The sequence below is a fragment of the Miniopterus schreibersii genome (genome assembly GCF_964146895.1).
Source record: "Miniopterus schreibersii genome assembly, chromosome: 1".
Classification (NCBI taxonomy): domain Eukaryota; kingdom Metazoa; phylum Chordata; class Mammalia; order Chiroptera; family Miniopteridae; genus Miniopterus; species Miniopterus schreibersii.
The window spans coordinates 200,541,692-200,560,813 of NC_138101.1; the positions used below are offsets into that span (position 1 = coordinate 200,541,692).

Below are 19,122 nucleotides of genomic sequence, written 5' to 3' on the forward strand. Positions count from 1 at the left end.
CAGGTACTTGCCCTTGACTGGGAATCAAACCCTCGTCCTTTTGGTGCCCAGTCAACTGAGCGTTGGGGCCAGGAGTTGTTTGTTTTTGTTTTGTTAATCCTCACCTGAGGATATTTTTTCCATTTTCAGAGAGAGTGGGAGGGAGGGAAGGAGGGGGAGAGATGGGGATCGAGCCTGCAACCCAGGTATGTGCCCTTGACTAGGAATTGAACCTACAACCCTTCAGTGTGCGGGACGATGATATAGTCACTGAGCCACACCATCCAGGACAAGATAACTTTTTAAAAAATATATATGTTTTTATTGATATCAGAGAGAGTAGAGATATCAATGATGAGAGTCATTGATCGGCTGCCTCCTGCACGCCCCCTGCTGGGGATTGAGCCCAAAACCCTGGCCTGGGCCCTGACCGGGAATCGAACCACAATCTCCTGGATCCTAGGTCAGTGCTCAACCACTGAGCCACACCTGCCAGGCAAGATGACTATTTTTTTATGCTGACAGTCGAGAGACCAATAGTGTTGCTCACTATCTTGGAATACACACATCTGAGAACAGGTCATTCGGGAGAAAAGGGACATCTATAGTATTTTAAACAAAAATAAAATTTAAAAATATAAAAAAAATTTTAAAAGATTAACTTTGCTCAGAAAAAACCCACAAACGTCTGAAGCAGAAAATCTGCCATTGAAGCTGCACTGTGCCTGTGCCTCTCCGCTCACCAGAAGTCTGGGCTATGGTTTCTGGTGATGAAACCAGTGGTTCCCTGAGAGACTTTGTTAATGTGAGTTCTTTTTCAAAAACTGGGAAGACTGCTTTCTTCCTGAGGGAAAGTCCACTCCGTGGTGGTTTTGAATTGATTGTCCCAGTTGCCAGGTTTTTCCTTGGGGAAAAAAAATTTGCATTTGAATGTAGAATTCAACTGATAAATCCATTTTCCCTTTCATGGAAACCCATTATATTTTGGGGAGTGATTGGTCAGCATAGCTCCAGTCAAAGGCCATGAGTGCTCTGCTGCCAGGGCAGGGCAGGGCAGGATACCTGTCGCATCTGGGAAGCAGGTGTGCAGCCTGCCACCTGCTTGGCCTGTAGATGCCTGGAGAGGTGGAGCGCTGGCTGGCTCACCACTGAAAGAGCCCTAAGCTCACTGGTGACTTTGGGTTTGTTGTTTTTGCGGTGTTGTGTTTGTCTTGCGCGTCGTGTGCTGCTGTGTAAGACCTCTTTTCTCTCTCCCACTTCTCTGCTTCTGCGTTCTGTTCGTTGAGGCTTCCGACCGAATATGAGAGGAACGGGAGATATGAGGGCTCCAGGTGAGGGAAATTATTTTTTTAATATATTTTATATTGAAAACTGTGGCAGAGGCAGTGCTGTTTCCTGCTGCCCTGTGGGTTGCTTGGTGGGTCCGCACTTTGTGGTTGGGAAGCACAAATGCCACTGCTGTCCCCTGGCGGTGGACCTGGGCCAGAGCTGCGTTGCCCCCCAGGACCACAGGAGGGCGCCAGAGTGCTGCCACCTGGTCCCAACTGACCTGGGCTTCACCTTGGCGTATGGGTGTTAAAATACAGTGCCCCCTGTCTTGCTCTAACGACCAGAACTTAGGTCTGGAAGTTGGTGGGAGCACTCCCGATACCTCAGTGACCCCTCACATAGTTCTAGTCTCAAGTAATGAAAGCAGTGAGTAGAATGTTCACATATTTCAGGTTAGATCTTTAGAAGGAGGATTATGTAGTCGAGTGTTTTGCTTTTACATGTTGTGTAGCTGTCATTGCTCAGGTGTGGGGCAAGAGAGCTGGGCCTAGAACTCCGTCTCCGTGATTGGTGCCCTCTGTGCCCTTTCTGGTGGTTGCCATTTGCTGTTTCAGGTCCTCGTTGGCCCATCGGCCCCCTTCCTGTCTTTCTAAAGCACAGCTCTGGTCATGTGACTTTTCTGAATGAAAACTTGCAGTGGCCCCATTGCCTGACCGACCATGTCCATGCAAGGCCCTATATGGCCTCAGCAGCCACCTACCCCCGGTTGAGGCAGAATATTGGGGTAAGAGCCAGGCAGCAGTCTACCCCAGGCCCGCCCATTCCAGCCTGGAGCAGGCTCTAGTCGTCCAGAGCGTGCTCCCCAGTCCGTGATAGGCCCTGCCTCCTGGTGTGGTAACAACAGCATGGGAGCACTGTGCCCCCGGTCAGTCAGTCTGTACACTTGATCACGTCAGCTCCAAATACCCTGTGCCTTCCAGCCTCCTGGCCTCTGCTGACACTCCCTCTGCTCGACACGGAAATGCTTCCCTCACCTCCTCAGTATTGGTGAAACCCATCGGCTCTTCAGAGCTCTTCCCAGATGCCACCCCCTCCAGGAAGCATCTCCTCCTTATCCTGCCCTCGTTTCCTGGCACTCCTCCCAGGAGGTGGGCCGGGTCCCTCTCCTGGGACCCTAGTCTAGTGACTGCCTGTGCCTTTCCTGTGTCACTGCTGTTTCCTTATGAGGCAGTCTTTTCTCTCCTAATCCCAAATTAGTTTGAGAGCTTTTGCTCATTTTTATAACCTTTTTAGTATCCAACACAGCATTTTATACATAGGAAGCTTCCAATCAATTTTGGTGGATGTGACTCCAATGGAATATTCTCCTGGCAGGTTGGCAACAGGGAGAACTGTATGCACAGTAAATTCTATGGCCTACCCTCAGCTCTGATATATTTGCCATAAGATTAAGTGTATTTAATATCCTATACTGGATGTTTTTAATGCACAAGAGTGTTAGGTATTCACCATCCAGGTATACATACAGAAGCATGTAAGTAACGGTCTGTGTCAGTAATGATTAAGTTCCTCAGAACAGTAAGGTAGTAGAGATCTGTTCTTGGGGTTCCCAAGAGAAACCTGCCTGGGGACCACAGCTTGTATTTGTGAATCCATAGTTTGCATTCAAACAGGTCACTTTAGTACTCAGCAACAAATAAGCCTTAACACTTCACTTTTTTATTTCAGTAGTAAGATAATGTCACCTAAGAATTTTTTTAAACTGAAGCTAGACATTAAAATAGAAGAAAAAATACTGAGGTGGGTGGAGGGGATTGAAAGAGTGGCTATGTGCTCAGCCTCTGGAGCCTTTTGCAGGGAAAGCAGTGTTTTGTTTTTGTTTTTTAAATATATCTTTATTGATTTCAGAGAGAGGGAGGGAGAGGGAGAGAGAGTTGAAACATCAGTGATGAGAAAGAGCCATCATTGATCAGCTGCCTCCTGCTCGCCCCCAACTGGGGATTAAGCCCGCAACCTGGGCATGTGCCCTGACTGGGAATCGAACCTCCATCTCCTGGATCCTAGGTCGATGCTCAACCGCTGAGCCATGCCTGGCCGGGTGGGAAAGCAGTTTTAAACTGTTGAATCACCAGTTATCCAAAGTAGCAGTTACAGTGCAAGCTGTGATAAGTTAAAAAGAAACATCACAGGAGCCGAGCGGGGCTGGGCCTGTGAGAGGCCCTGGTGGCTCCTTGCCGCCTGGAGGGCAGAGCTGAGCTCTTGGATGCATGCTCGGCTCTCTCTTTCTACTTTGCCTGATTTAACAAATTATCTTGTTAATTTTAGTAAGCACATGACTGGTGAGGTTTCACAGCCAGGTAGATTTTCTGCATGTGTGGCTTATAGTTTTGGGGGGGAGCAAACAGATGAGTACTTCTTAGAAAAGGAGCAGATAACCACGTGAGCCTGTGCAGGAAAATGTGGGGGTCGGTTCTCTTGCTGTGTGGAGAGTCAACCGGGCACTAGCTAGAAAAGAAAGGGTAGGCTGTCCCGTGCAAATAAAAATAAACCTGCCACTGTGCATTTCAGTCGCAACGTATCTGCTGAGCAAAAGGATGAAAACAAAGAAGCAAAACCTCGTTCCCTGCGCTTTACCTGGAGCATGAAAACCACTAGTTCCATGGATCCCAATGACATGATGCGGGAAATCCGCAAAGTGCTGGACGCCAATAACTGCGACTATGAACAGAGAGAGCGCTTCCTACTCTTCTGTGTCCACGGCGACGGGCACGCAGAAAACCTCGTGCAGTGGGAGATGGAGGTGTGCAAGCTGCCAAGACTGTCTCTGAATGGGGTCCGGTTCAAGCGGATATCAGGGACATCCATAGCTTTCAAAAATATTGCTTCCAAAATTGCCAATGAGCTAAAGCTGTAACGCAGTAATTATGGTGTAAATTAAAGTAGCAGTCTAAAGTTTTCCTGAACACTGATGGGAATGTATAGGGTAATACTTAGGCAATAACGTCTGCATCTTCTAAATCATGATATTAAAATATAAGGACGAGAGCACGCCTGGGAGCGAAAGCTGGCCTCTTTTCTACGAATGCACTACATTAAAGATGTGTGACACGTGTGCCCTCTGTCTTATTTGCATTGCCCTGAAGGTCGGCGTGTGACCTCATCTCCATGTGCCCCATGTGGGTATGAGTGGGCCGCGAGCGTGGGGTAGCACACGGAAGCACCTCCCTGCCCTGGCTGCCAGAGTTGTCCCAGTGCCTCTGTGGGAGGCCATTGGTGCTAAAACGTTAAAATTGCCAAGGAGGAAAGTAACTGAACTACTACCAAGAATTAACCTTAAGACTAGTTGATAATTAATACAGGTTTACAGTTCATGCCTGTGGTTTTGTGTTTGTTGTTTCGTGTGTTTTTTTTAGTGCAAAAGGTTTAAATTTATAGTTGTGAACCTTGCTTGTGTGTTTTTCTAAGTAGATTCACAAGATAATTAAAAATTCACTTTTTCTCAGTAAAACCTCGCATTGTACTGTATTTAAGACTCAGTTTAAGGCAGTGACTGAGAATCCAAGTTTTTGCCTTCACCAGCAAGTTGAACAAAGCCAATGGAGAGTGTGTGAGGCCTGGGGCCACTTTGTCCTTAGCCGGATCCTTACATCTTAGGATTATGAGCGTCTTTTTTCCCCAAGGCAGTAAAGGGAGAAGACGGCCTCCTGGTGACCTGAGAAGGAAGGGAGTTGGGAGTGGCTGCAGCTTCGGCCTCAGCCTCAGGAGCCCAGCACTCCTGTGTGCAGCACGGTCTGATGGTTCCAGATTTCCTCTCCACGAAGTATGTCCCTTTCCTCTAGTTTTTGTGATTCAGTATATGAATTCCACCGACAGCTTTTTCCAGCACCTCCCCGGTCATAAGAGGGGTGATGAACTCATCGGTCAGTTTGACGCTTTGCTCTCTCAGGGAAATTGTCATATTGATTGGTGTGCTGTGTGGCCTCTGGGTTTGTTGTTGGTCACAGTAGGAAAGTCTGGACGGTCACTCAGTCACAGACACTTATGTCTGCCATGGCAGGACACCGTTCTAATGTCTTTGGGACACATCCATGAACAAAACAGAGAGCCCTAGTCTCTTAAATCTTATGTTATGAAAAGATGGCAGTCAGCAGTAGTAAGTAAAGTACCTGATGTGGAGCAGAGTGGTCAATGCCATGGAAAAAATCGCAGTGCTGGGTTAGGTCCTGGGGTTTGGACAGGCGCTGTGTGCAGTAGGGGGATGGGTGGGGTGGGGTGGGAAGCTTGAGCAGGGACTGGGCTTCCAGGGAGGCACCCAGCAGAGGTTCGAGGCCAGAGCGCACCCGTGTGCTGGAGCAGAGTGGTGTGAGATGGCACTGAGACACCCACTGAACCTTGTTGAAGGTTATTACAGATATGTCTCACTCTGACATGGGAGATACTGGGGGTTTCCAATGGAAGAGTGGCACAGCCTCAGGTTTTCAGAGGGCTGCACTGCAGCTGTGTTAGGACTCATCCTAGGGAGCAAGGAGAAGCCAGGGAATTAGGAGGCTTTTGGTGGTGATTAGGCAAGAGATGCTGGCTGGTGAGACGATGGCTGGCTTATGGATATGCTTTGAAATCAGAGTCAAATGCATTTGCTCTAGGGTTGGATATAGGTGAGTGAGAAAAAGCCGAAGGCAACTATTCAATTTCTAGCCTGAGCACCAGAAAGAATGGGGTTGCTGTCTCTTGCATGGCAGCAGGTTGCTGTGGAGAAGTTTGGTCTGGGCGGGGAAGGAGGGCAGGTTTTGACACCAGGTGGAGACTGTGGAGACCCTGGGAGCCCTCAGCAGGTGTTTGGTTCCTGTTTAAAGCTGGGAGAGAAGTTCACTGGAAGAGAGAGGACAAGTCCTGAGCCCCAGGTACCCTGAGGGAAACCCTGGGGAGAGGAGGCTGAGCTTGCAGGGAGGGGGTTGGAGCCCAGGCCTGGGGGCCACTGGAGCTGGGAGAAGGGGGGCACACTGGGAAGCATGGCAGGGCTGAGTGTAGACCACATCTTACTCATCTACTGGAGCATTTGGATCCTTCTTTATTAAGTAAATAAATAGGATCCCTCCCCTCCTCTTTCCTCTGGGGGCATTTCCACTTTCTTCCCCTGCCCTGGCCTTTGTGTCAGGCATTGCTAGCCCAGCTCTGGCCTGTGTTCCTGTCACCCTGCAGTTTGTGAGATGACGTGGACCTCTGCCCAGCGCAGGTGTGGCTGCAGCCTGTTCTTCCTGTCTTTCCGCTGAGGAAACCTTTCCAGGTGACCTCATTTGTGTTCTTCAGGACAGGTTGAACGCTGTAAGCGAAACGCCTTCAAGAGAAATTAGTTGACCACATGCCCTGATGAAGTGGCCACTTTTCATGCAGAGAAAACATTCGTGTTATTTTCAGGTGCTTATTTGTGGTCACGTCTGCGCCCTGATACCCTCATCCAGTGAGAAGTGGGTGTGTGTTTGGGATACCAGTGTTCACCAGAGTCGTCCAAGTTGGTCATATCACAGGCTTTACTACTAATTGACATTGATTTGGTTTCAGTGGCAAGACGGGTGTTACCTTATACGGAGGTTAAAACAAGAAATCTCATCCTTTACCAAGGGGTCCAGGCCCTTCCTTTAGATTCTACATTCTCAGGATATGGCATTTTTATTGTGCATACAGTGGGTTTTGTAAACGTTCTAGAGTGCTTGAAAATCACGTAAGCAGCAAAGACAAGGCCCCATTTTTCTCTCATCCACTGCCCTAGAATCCCAGAGAGGTGAGGTGAGCTGAGGTGCCTGGCAGGCAGGTGCTGCTGGTTTTATGTACCCGACAAGCAGAGTGTTGTCTTACTCCAGAAAATAAGGTTAATACTCCAGTTATGCCAACCATCCTCTGGTCAGGCTCAGGCAAGCCAGGAACCAAGACACCGTTCCTTAGTGACGCGCCCAGCTCTCAGGTTGCCCTGCCGTCTCTGGACGTGGAGACTCGAGCAGAGAACCGAGGAACCTGCCTGCCGTTCAGAAGGAAGCACAGCTGTGGCCCTTCCCTTTCACAGCACAAGTCTCCTGTGTGTGCATCCCATGGCCATTGCTGTGGAAACAGTCCCTGAAGTGCCCTGTCCGGGCAGCGCCTGCTCAGTGAGTGATGCGGGGCCAGCACAGACCTCAGGAGCATCGGAAATGGGGTCAGGAGTGAGCAGGGGTCTGGACCAGAGAGCTTGGGATTTTGCTTTGGGGGGATTTTTGTTGTTGGGTTTTGGTTTTGGGGGTTTTTTAACTGATAATTTGCCATGAGACCCTTTAATGGGGGGAGTTCCTCTTTTTGTTGTTTGTTCTAACTGAAACTTACTTTTATTCAAAAAATTACAGATGTCTCCTTTTCTCCCCACTGACCCCTCCCTCCCCCTACTCACCCCTCTCCCCAGTCCCTCACCACATGATTGTCTGTGTCCTTGTGTTATGCATATAAATTATTTGGTTAATGTCTCCCCACCCCCAGGAAGTTGCTCTTGAAGTTGGTGTGAAGTGATGGGCATGTCTTCCGGGCATATGACGGCACAGGTGCCTGGGTGTGACTGTCCCTAGAGGGGACCCCAGGCCCCCTTGCAGTGGAGGACAGAGTCCAGCAGCTTTGTCAGCCAGGCTTGGCTTTGCCACTTTCAGGGACCAGAACCCAGGCAGAGGCGACACTTCCTCAGAGGCAGGCCAGTGTGGCAACTGGCACAGGTGAGGTTCAGGGTAACGAGTGTCTCAGCAGCATTATGGTCCTCAGGTCAGAAAGCTCGAGCAGGGCCTTGCGCCTGTCTTGTGTCCTCTGGGCAGGTGCTCTGGACAGACACACGGACAGGAGTGGGTTCTGCCTCAGATGACATTGGTCATCAGATGTGAAACTCAGGGTTAAAAGGCGTGGCTTAGTGCTTTTTTAGTGCCTTCATCGGGGTCTCACACCATAGTCACACGGTCATTGTGGTTGGATTTCAATCAGTGTGAGTGCTGGTGTCAGAAGGTCAGAGAGCCATGGTGTTCACAGTTGTCCTCGCCTCTGCATGCCATGTCACAGGCACCAGTCCCAAGGGGAGACCTCAGCAGAAGGCCTGGTCCGGGGGGTCACCTGGGAGTGGAGGCTAGACCGCTGCCCACTAAGAGGGCCTGGGCCTCTGAGGGTAAAGGCAGGGGAACGGGGCCACGTCGTGTGCTTCTGTTGCCCTTGGCTTTGGTTTCATTGCTTTATGTGGATCCACTTTGGTTCTTTCTGTGTGTGTGGTGAGGCTGATTGGTTACAAGTCCTGAGGTTCTCGCGTGTTTTTCCAGCTCCGTGGACAGTCATCGCTGTGGTTTCTGGCTGTGGTGAAATACCTCCTTACCCCATGGGGTGAGAACTAGGGGCCCACATAGGGGCATCGCTGAGAAAAGAGACAGCTGATCAAAGCTGGGCTCTTCCCCCCAGCCTGTGCTTTGTATTTCCTGCTTGTGCTCTTCTCCCACCCACTTACCCACCTCTCCGGGTTATTTTAAGCCAGCATTCTAGAACTCATCCCTCCAGCAGGGGCGGAGTTTCAGTTGTTCAGCAGGGTGTAGAGGGAGAGTGCTGGCTGGTCCTTCCTTCTCCTGATGCAGGTCAGCTCTCTGGACTACCCTGGCCGTGTCTCCTGCTCTTGGGAACTTTATAGTCAAGGCTCCGGGATTTGGAGACACACATTGTGTTCCCTCCCTGAATTTTGCTTCTCCAAGTTAAACCACCTCAGCTCTTCTCAGGTGTTTAAGGAAGAGACCCGAAGACTGCCCGTCACTGACTGATTGTTCCTATGTTCATTCAGCAACATGCATATTTGGAGCAGGTTAGGGTGGGACAGCTACTCTGGAGGGCCCTGTGCTGAGCTCTGGGGATCCCAAGATAAACCAGGTAAAACCTGTGTCTTCTAAAAGCTCATTCTCACGGGAGACGGATACAGACACAGTCTCAACCCAGCATGGCCAGTGCTGTGTGAAGGAGTGCAGGGCAGGAAGCCGGGCTAGGTGGGCGAGGCGGGTACAGATGACGGACCGCCTGATGCACCCGAGCCAGGCTGCTCAGTGGAGGAGGAAGGAGCAGCGCGTGCAGAGGCGCAGGGCGGTGATGGGGCTGGACAGGCTCTGTCTTGTCGCTGTCGCAAAAAAGTGTGTCTCAGTGCATCTCTTCTGTTAAGGGGACCTTGGCCCAACAGTTCCTTCGGGAGTGATCTGGCAGGCTTCAGACCAAAACAGACCCCATTGCCCTGGGTGGGGAGCCAGATTCTGGGGACCAGAGAGGAAGCACCCTGGCAGGAGGACCTGGCATGCTGGCTCCTTCCAGAGTGAGGTCTGCGCCGACTTCCTCTGCCTCCTGGGAGGAAGTGCCAGCAGGCGTGGGTGGGTGTGATTCATTCTCCAGGCAGACACGTTTAACATGGAAATAGGCTGGGGAGTAGCACACACGTCACGTTCATTCGCACGACATCAGGAGCTGTGTGGCTCTGCCAGTCCTGGGTGCGCTGTGCACTCCGGGCACTCGCTGTGTGGACACGTTCCTCTGCCCAGTCCCCAGGCCAGCTTCTCCTGGCTCTTCAGCACCCAGCTCAGATGCACCTGCTGCTTCCAGTCCTAGGAGTTCACACTCGCACCTCAGCTCAGTTTGCCGCCTCTGCTGCCCCTGTCCCTGGCCCAGGTCCTCTCCCCGTGTGCTCCGAGCTCTGGAGAATCTCAATGGGCTTGTCCTGTGGGCTCTTGGCCTGTTGGTGGTGGGTGGGAGTCCTGTCACCCAGGAAGGCCGTGCCATGCACCCTTTGTCTTGGTGTCTCTGTGTGCAGGCACGTTGCGCTGGGCTGCATTTCCTACTGTGAGGTCATTAACAGAATGAACCAAAACACAAACTGAACTGGAAAGTCCTGTCATCCTCTGTCCTCAAGGCTGGGGGACAGGAGAGCAGTCAGCGCCTCAGCCTTCCCTCTGGCATCCAGGAAGAATGAAGAGTGGGAGGCATTTCCCTGAGACAGGCACTGGGGCCCTGACTGCTGGTGCCGCCAGGGGCCCGCCAAGCACAGTGTCAGGTGTGGATGGTTCTGCGGCACCTTTACTATGTCTTCCTAAAAGCGAAATGCATTTGAAGTGCAGCTTACTGTGCTGAGCAGTTTGCGTCAAAGTGTTGACAAAACTGGACTTCATTTTAGTGAAAATTTCATGGAGGTGTTGGGTTTTTTTGCTAAGTTATGTATTTCTGGAATAACCTGGGCATGTGTTCACACAGACCACCTGTACCAGTCATGGAAGCAGACCAGTTGGGGTGGGACGGGGTGAATGGGGGAAGACCCAAGGCCTGACCCCGGAGTCTGTATTCTCAGACAGAAAAGCCCCAGTGAAGCAGTTATGTGAAGGGGAAGTGTGACAAAGGAGAATGACCTGGGAGGGCTGAGGTCCTGCCAGAAGGAAGGCTGGGGCAGGTGGGGAACAGATGCGGGCCCTTGGCTTTGGGTGGGCCGGGCAGAGTGTGGAAAGCAGAGGGAGCCCCCGGTTAAACCGAAATGGCAAAGGAAAAAGGGTCTGGGAGGGTTGGTGGCCCTGCCATCAGTCTCAGGTCTTGCCTGTGCCGCCCTACGTGCACATTGGCATGGCGACTGCCCAAGGCCAGACTGTGTCTGCAACCACTGGTGTCAGTTTCCACTAAATTCCTGGACAGATTCACAGCCAAGCCCTGCAGGACCCCGAGCAGACCAGCGAGCACCTAGCTGGGCCCCACCTTGCCGGGAGGGATAGTGAAGGCCAGAGCAGGGCCCCAGCCTCGGTCCCCATCGCCAAGTCCAGAGTGGTGCCAGCTGTCACAGGCGTGCACCAGGCCGAGGGCGCTCGTCCTTGTCGCAGGATGGCTAGCAGCCCTCCACAAAGGCATCAGAAACAGGAGGAGCTGCAAAGAGTACTGTTAGCTTTTCTGGGTCTGAAGTTAATTATTTAAGCCAGGCCTTCAGGTGGTTTTTTGTTTATTTTTTAAACCTCACCTGAGGATTTTTTTCCCATTGCTTTTTAGAGAGTGTGGAAGGGGGAGAGGGAGAAGTGTGTGGGGAGAGAAACATCAGTGCAAGAGAGACACATCGATTAGTTGCCTCCCCCACAAGCCCCAATCGGGGCCGGGGATCAAACCTGCACCCCAGGTACGTGCCCTTGACCAGGAATCGAACCCATGACCCATTGGTGTGCAGGCTGATGCTCTAAATACTGAGCCACACTGACCAGGGTGCCAGGCCTTTGGTTTTGATGAGCCCCAGCGCTCAGAAGGGTGTGGAAGTCGGGACTTCTGAAACCACGTAGAACCAGGTCTGCAGAGCCGGCTCGGGGGAAAAAGGTGGAAAGAATACCCACGCCAGGAGTGCCTCCTGCCGAACGCAGCCAGGCGGACTTGGGAACCAGGACTTCAGCCAATTCACATGTTAAAAGCCTCACTTCCAGCTGAAATCCTGTCCCCTGCTCCTGGAAACCTTACAGCCCCGAAGATGACTTCTTGCCATCAAAAGATTGTTTTCCTCTGTTATCTGTGGGAAGGGAAATTAACTCGGAATCGAGTGAGTACAAGGTGCCGCCCCAGGGTGCTGGAGGAGGCTCTGGTGTCAGCTCGGGGCTCCAAATAGAAACAGAACAAGGAACCTTCAGGCAGCCGCCGCCTCCTCAGCTCCTGCTAAGAGCAGCAGGTCCTGCACACTCACACCCGGGCCGGAATGTTCTGGAAAGTCAGAGAGCAGTGAGAAGAGCCCACGACTTGGAGCCAGGTGGTCTGGTGGCCCTGACCAGTCCTCGCTCCTCTCCAAGCCTCAGTTTCCACCCCTCCCCCCAAGGGTGGGTGGTGATTGTTCGAGCAGAGCTCATGAGGGGCGGGGACAGCGACGTCCTGCCTCGGTTGTCTCCCACGAACTGACACATTAGAGCATTTAAAAAAACATTTAAAGAAAAAAGAAAAAAAAAACATTTAAAGAATTTGGTTCAGCTTATGTAAGACATGTTCGCTGTAGGAAATTTGGGAAGTAAAGTTTGAAGAAGGAAGTCACCTGTTACCACCTACAGCTCACTACTGTTCCTTGGGGTTTTTCCCACGTGTTCTGTGTGGGATCTGAGTACAAGCTGTTTTATAACCCGATTTTACACTTTTGAAGCACGCTGGCATCTCCTTCATGCTGCTGTGGGTGCCTGCGTGGTGCCTCGGGGGTGCCCTGGTGTTTAACCAGCCCTTTATGTTGTTGGCAGTCTGACCAGTTCTTCCCTGCTCTGTGTAATTGTATCTCTTAATTACTTCTGCAGGGCACTGAGTGTTTCTCAAAGGGGCAGGGGGCAATTTCAGTCCCCATGGGGCATTTGGCAATGTCTGGAGGCATTTTGCATTGTCATGAGGAGGGGTAGTTAATACCGCTGGTATCTAGAAGTTGGAGGCCCCGGGGATGAGCGCCTGGCAGTGCCCGGGGACAGGCCCCCACAGCTGTCCTGCCCGGATGTCAGGGGGGCCGCAGTAGGGAAACCAGGCAGTGGGCTCATTCCTTAGCCACGGTGGCAGTGACAGGTCTGAATGCTGCCCGGCTGCCGGTTGCTGCCCTCCACCTGAGACGTGAATAAAGTGTGTTCCCTCTGTAGCGTGTGGCGCCATTTCATAGGCTTCCCATGTTTGACCGTAATTTCAAGGAAATGTCCAGAGGAAAGGGGAGGTTGTGGAGCCCTGGTCGAAGGGTCCCTGCGTGGACTGCTGAGCGGAGATCCTGTCCCGGAGAGTTACGGCAGCTAAGAGCGTGCGTTCAGTACAGCAGATGCAGGGAGAAATCAGAGTGCCGCGGAGGGCGACGTGGCTAGAAAGTCTGGTGGCCCGGAGCTTAGCTGCGGTGTCCAGTCGGGTGTAGCTGAGCCTAAGACATAGCCCCAGGGAGCCTGCTTGGCCAGGTTCCTGAGGGGCCTGGGTGAGAGGGTGGGGTTCGGCCTTTCCAGCCCTGAGGGAGGTGGCTTTAGTGGCTTTACTGCCTGGGGAGAAACCCTGCCCTGGCCCTGCCACCCTGGGCCTTCCTGGGTGGCATGCTGAGGGAGTGCCCTGTTCTGTAGTCCAGGCGATGAGAGGGGCTGAGATATTTTATCAGGAAGTGATGTGGCTGCCTGAGCAGGCCCCTCAGGCACCCAGGGCACACATGCAGGTGGGGTGGGGACACTCATCCCCTCACTGGAGGGGCAGAGGCAGACCCGGCCAGGAACCCTGTGGCCCACGCACTGTCACTGCGCAGCAGGGCCTCTGTGCCAGCGACACGGCGAGACTGGGCCAGGAAGGCATCCCAGCGCCCCTGCGGTCTCCTGCATGCACTGCCCTCCACCTCCCTCTGCAGGGCCACCTGCCTCTCCCGAGGGTGTACTTCCTGGGCTGGCTCAGCCCTTCCTCCCGAGTTACCATGTGGCCTGACCCAGCCCCAGTGGGCCGAAGGACTCTGAAGCCAGGAAGGGAGCCCTGCCTGATGTTTCCCTGGCCTGGCCCTTCCTGTCTCAGCCTGGGCCCGAAGGATGGGTGCAGGAATTCACCTCCCCACCAGCCCTGTGCACCAGGGGCCAGCCCAGCCTGGTGTTGACTCTCAGTCCCTGGCAAAGGGCCCTGACAGCCCTTTCCAGCCTGGACACCACCTGCTTGGACCCCTCAGACCAAGCCCAGCCTCCAAGACAGATGCCAGGACACCCCTGCAGCTCCTCCACTGCTGCGCTTTCCCCCACACCAGCTTGTCCTAAGCCCTGGGGTCTGGGTTGACAAGCTGCCCTGGCCCCAGGTAATGAGAGCCCACAGTCTTTAGTGGACAAGTCTGCCCAGCCCAGGATGTGTGGTAGGCACAGAGGCTGTACCTGGCTTCTCTCAGTTGCAGGGTAACCTTGGGAGGGTAAGGCCTGCCCAGCCCAAACTTGAGTTGGGCCACCCCAGACCCTGGTGGGGGCTGGGGAGTGGCAGGACAGAGGCAGCCCTGGCCAGCAGGTGGCAGCACAGACTGTCCTGGGCGCTGAGGAGCTGGAGAAGGAACTGCCAGGCCCTGGCTGACTCACCAGACCCGCCCCTGCTCCCCAAGCCCTGGTGGAGCCCCTCAGGGTGCCCACCCATGGTGATAGACCAGTCAGGGACAGCAGCAGCTGGGGCGTGGCTGGGAAACAGACCAAGAAAACCAGCCCCAGCCCCCCTCCTGGCCGTGGACCTTACGGTGGGACCCACTGTGGGAGTCCAAGGGGCTAGTTCAGCTGAGAGATGATTTAGCAGATGGAGTGGGTGTTGGGAGGGGGGTGGCTGCCAGGATGACTGGAGGACCACGGTTGGGGGGGGGATTTGGGGTGGAGGAACAAATGGGATCAAGTTTCTGGGCCCCTCCCCCCTCCTCACAGCGTGCACACCTCCCCCACTCTGCATGCTGGGGCTGAGCTGAGCCAGGCTGCACCCCCAGGCACAAGTGCTCTTGGACGCTCAGGTTGGGGCTCTGCCACCCTGGACTCCTCCTCCTGTCCCTGCCCCCAGCCCACCCCAGGCCTGCAGGGGTGGCCAAGAGGGGCTCCTGGAATAAGACCCGGTGGGCACAGCAGGGTCACCACCACAGAAAGGACAGACTCAGGGCAGGCCAAAACCCTAGTTTATTTCAGCATCAGCAACATCTTGACCATCACAAAAATAAACTCTACCTAGGGCAACAGAAGTCTCTACGGCGAGGCTAAGGGCTCAGCCGCCAGGCGGCGAGCATCAGGGGTGCACGGTGGGCACTGCCCAGGCAATAAGTTAGGAAGCAGCAGGGCTGGTGGCTGTGCCAGGTGCCGGGCGAGGCATCACTTCTGGGCGGGGATGAGGTCGTCAATGGCCTGGCCCTGCTCCAGCCGCTGCTCCATCTCCACCAGCAGCTTCACGCCGTCCACCACCATCTGCACCAGCTCCACCTCGGAGAAGCCCAGGCGGTCCGCGTTGGACACGTCGAAGACGCCGCCCACAGCAGCGGTGTCCACGCCACCTGGGGGGGGCAGGCAGGTCAGTGGGGCTGGGTGGGGGCTGCCCGGGGGAGCTGTGGGCAGGCCCGGCCCGCTCACCTGTGCCTCGCTTCTGAAGCCGCAGCCGCTTGAGCACCTCCGGGAACTTCTCGTGCTTGCCCAGGTGGGGCAGCTTGATGTGCACACCTGCCCGCAGTCCCGTGCCCAGGTTGGATGGGCAGGTGAGGATGTAGCCCAGGTGGGGGTTCCACATGAACTCGTAGTTCTTGGACTTGAAGAGGGTTTCGATCTGAGGTGGGGGAGAAGGCGCCAGAGGTGAGACCTGGCCGGTCACCCCTCCCGCAGGGACCAGCTGGGACCCAGGAGCCCCCTGGCAGGATCCCTGGGCTCCCCAGGGAGACTGACAGGTACCAGCCCCTGCCTGGCCCTGCCCCCTCCCTGGCACCAAACCCCCACTGGTGCCAGCTCCTGCTGGGGGCCAACTGACCTGGGTGAGGCCATTGCAGAACCGGGTGAACACCTCCTTCATGTTACCCCCCTTCTGCATGGAGATGACCCGCAGGTGGTCCTCCTCGTTGATCCAGACCAGGAAGGTTTTATTGTCATTGTGCCTGGGGGGGGGGGGCACAGTCAGGCCTCCTCCCGCACTGTGGCCTCAAGGCACATCCAGCAAACACTCCAGGGGAGGGCTTCACAGGTCAGCCTGAGGGGTTCCTTCCAGCTGTACCCCGGGGGCAGGCAGAGGGGCCGGGACGCCTCAGAAACAGTTCAGAAAGCCCTGAGCTGTGCCCGTGGCGCCAGGCATGTGCTTGGGGGGCGGGCACTGAGGGAGGGGCAGGGCAGCCAGGACAGCCCCCCAGGGGAGAGCACTGCACCTGGGGCCGAAGCCGGCCCTACAGACAGCGGGGGAGCCGGAGGCTGTGAGCCCGCCCTCGCCCCGCTGGGACCGGTCCGCGTCACCCAGCACCCGGCGGGGGGGGGGGGGGGGGGGGGGGCAGCCGGGAAGCGGGTGAGAAAGAAAACAAGACGCTCCAGCTCCCAAGAGGGGGTGCAGGAGAGAAGCCACGGGGACCTGCCCCCCGCCGCTAGGATCCCGAGAGACGAGGCCTCCAGCAGCCCGGCCCCTCCAGCACCTGCGCCGCCAAGGTCACCTGGGAGGAGGCCTGGCGGCCAGGAACCTGTCCCAGGAGCGGCCCCTCCCTCTTCCTCCTCGGGGAAGGCGGGGGACCCCGGGATGGGAGGGGGAGGGGAGGGGAGACTGAGAGGGGAGGGGGAGGGGAGGAGGGGAGGGGGAGGGGAGAAGGGTGGGGGGAGGGGAGAAGGGGGAGGAGAAGGGTGGGGGGAGAAAGGAAGGGGGAGGGGAGGGGAGAAGAGGGGAGAAGGGGTGGGAGAGGAGGGGAGAAGAGGAGGGGGAGGGGAGAAGGGGAGGAGGGGAGGGGAGGGGGAGGAAAAGAGAAGGGGTGGAGGGGAAGGGGAGGGGAGGGGAGGAGGGGTGGGAGGGAAGGAGGGGAGGGGAGAAGAGGGGAGAAGGGGTGGGAGAGGGGGAGGGGAGGGGAGAAGAGGGGAGAAGGGGTGGGAGAGGGGGAGGGGAGGGGAGGGGAGGGGAGGGGAGGGGAGGGGAGGGGAGGGGAGGGGAGGGGAGGGGAGGGGAGGGAGGCGCGCACCAGATGCCGCGGGCGTCCGGCCAGTCCCGGGCCATGCCGGAGGCCAGCAGCAGGGGGGACACGGGCTTGTCGAAGAGGAAGTGGTCATCGATGAGCTGCTGCTGCTCCGCGTCGGTCATGCTCTTGAGCGCGTAGTACTTGCCGGCCAGGTCGCCGTCCAGGCTCGACAGCGCTGCGGAGAGGCTCGCTCAGGGGACGCGCGGCGACCCCGGCCCCCCCGCCCCGGCGCCCAGCCCCGTGGGAGCGCCGTCCACGCGGTCCGGGCGGCGGCCCGAGCGATGCGGGCGCGGCGGGCGCAAGGCGGGGCCCCGTCCCTCGGGAACCCGGGCGGCGCTGGCGGAGCAGCGGCGGCGGCGGCTGGAAGACGCGTCAACAGGGCGGGCGGGGCCGGGGGGCGCGGGGGGCGCCGGCGGGGACCCCTACCTTCCACCGCGAGCTTCTCGATGGCGCGGCGCTCCCCGCGGCTGCAGTGCGGGGGCAGGCAGAAGCCGCGGATGCTGCGGCCGGTGCGCACGCGGGAGCTCAGCACGTAGTTGGGGTCCAGGTCGTCGCCGCCCTGCGGGCCGAGCGGAGGTGAGCGCCGGCCGGGCACCCCTCCCACCGCCCCCCACCCGGGCCGCCCCGCACCTGCAGGTTGTCGGGGTTCAGGTCGGTCTTGTGCTCGTCGCCCGGCTTGTAGCCGCCATGCCGGTCCTCGATGATGGGGTCAAAGAGCTCCTTGAACACGTCGTACGACTCCTCGTCGCCGGCCACGCAGCCCACGGTCATGATATAGGGGTGGCCTGGGGGAGGGCGCCAAACGGGGACAGTGACGTCACACTCGGGCACGAGCCAGCGGCCGGGACACCCGCAGCCGAGCGCCGAGCCCCGGCCCGAGGTGCGCTCTGGAGGGCGCTGGCCCCCGGCCCCGGGGTGTCCTGCGGGCAGGGCGCCGACACCCGGACCCCGGGCCTGGGCCGCGCGTACCCGGGTTGTCCACTCCGGTCTGGATGACGTCGTCCAGCGTGAAGCCGCTCGGCGTGCTCTTGGCGCGCAGCTCGGCGTACAGCTCGGGGGTCAGCACCTTGGCCATGTGGTTGTTGTGGCTGCTGAGGTCGGGGAACTCGTCCTCCGCCGGGAAGCGCAGCTTCAGCGTGTTGTGGCTGTTGGAGAAGGGCATGGCGGCGGCGGGCTGCGGGCGGCGGGCGGCAGGGCATCAGCGGGGGCTCGGGGCGCCCGGACTCCCCGGGGCCTGCAAACCACCCAGGGCTCCGTGGCCCCGGTCCCCAGTCACCCCTGGACGCCGCCAAGGTCAGCGGGGTCCACCGCGCGCGCTGGGCGCGTCCGCACCGCCCTGGCCCCCGGCCCTGCGGGCGCTCCCGCTCCAGGCGGGGGTCCTCGCCGCGCCCGGGGCGCACGATGCCGCGCTCCCCGCGCCCCTCCCGCGCGCAGCGCCCCCGCCCCGACGCCCAGCGCGGCCGTCCCGGGCCCTGGGGCCCACTCACCCGGCGGCCAGGCGAGAAGGGAGCGCGCGGTCCTTCCGCAGCTCTCGGAGCGGCGCAGGCGAACGGCGGCGGCTCCGCGCTCCCGCGGCTCTTAAGGGGCGCAACGCGGGCCGCCCATTGGTCGCTATTTATAGCCCATTCATTCCATTGGCCCGCGCTGCGGGGTGGTGTCGCCGCTTTGTCCGCCGCCCGCAGCTCCAGCCCACCGCCCCCAGGCCGCCCACCCCGAGGATCCCCTCTCGGGGACCCCGTGCATCCCACCTACCCCGCCCGTCGCCCGCCCGGGACCCCGAAGCCGGAACCTCAGGCCTTTGGACATCCTCGAGTGCTCCCCGACCCTGCCTCCGGGCGGGAAACTGAGGCAGGAGAGCCACCGTGCTCTTGGGGACGCTCGCGCTGGTCTGCACCCCGGCTCCCGCCTTCCCTGCCCCCACCCCCAGTCCCCGGACGACGGCGGCGAGGGGCCCGGCGAGAGCGCCCCGCGCTGCCGCCGCAGGTGCTCCCCCACCCCTCGCGGTCCAGCGGGCTCCCAGCCGCCGTCCTTCCTCAAGGTGCCCCCGGCATCTCCGGGCGGTCTTGCTGCAGAGCCGCGAAAGCGAACCCGAGGCGCAGCCTGGCCGCGGCCCAGCCCGGAGGCACCCGCTGTGCCTTGACCTTGGGCAAGTCCCCGCCGAGCCCCGGGGGACCCGAGCCGGAGACCCCCGGGCCCTGCCTCTCCCGGTGGATGCGGCCCAGAGGGGGCCCCTGGGGAGC

General features: G+C 57.5%; 2 protein-coding genes across 6 annotated transcripts in view; one reads left to right on the forward strand and one right to left on the reverse strand.

The window, feature by feature from the left end:
- Positions 1 to 4,360, forward strand: part of MARK3 (microtubule affinity regulating kinase 3) — an 81,661-nt gene extending 77,301 nt beyond the window's left edge. For 3 of the 5 annotated variants that reach the window (XM_081138981.1, XM_081138982.1, XM_081138983.1), the window contains 2 exons: positions 1,266 to 1,310; positions 3,817 to 4,360. In XM_081138981.1, the coding sequence (XP_080995107.1) occupies positions 1,266 to 1,310; positions 3,817 to 4,162 (391 nt within the window). In that variant the 3' untranslated portion in view covers positions 4,163 to 4,360. The remainder of the gene's footprint in view (positions 1 to 1,265; positions 1,311 to 3,816) is intronic. The other 2 variants (XM_081138984.1, XM_081138985.1) reach the window with 1 other exon arrangement.
- A 10,498-nt stretch (positions 4,361 to 14,858) lies between these two features.
- On the reverse strand, positions 14,859 to 18,613 carry CKB (creatine kinase B). The gene is made up of 8 exons (XM_081140387.1): positions 18,370 to 18,613; positions 17,852 to 18,056; positions 17,513 to 17,667; positions 17,309 to 17,441; positions 16,886 to 17,057; positions 15,709 to 15,832; positions 15,321 to 15,510; positions 14,859 to 15,244 (listed from the first exon to the last, which is right to left on the reverse strand). Exons 2-8 carry the CDS (start codon positions 18,042 to 18,044, stop codon positions 15,066 to 15,068), a joined length of 1,146 nt encoding a protein of 381 aa, XP_080996513.1. The 5' UTR covers positions 18,045 to 18,056; positions 18,370 to 18,613; the 3' UTR covers positions 14,859 to 15,065.
- Positions 18,614 to 19,122: the final 509 nt, after the last annotated feature.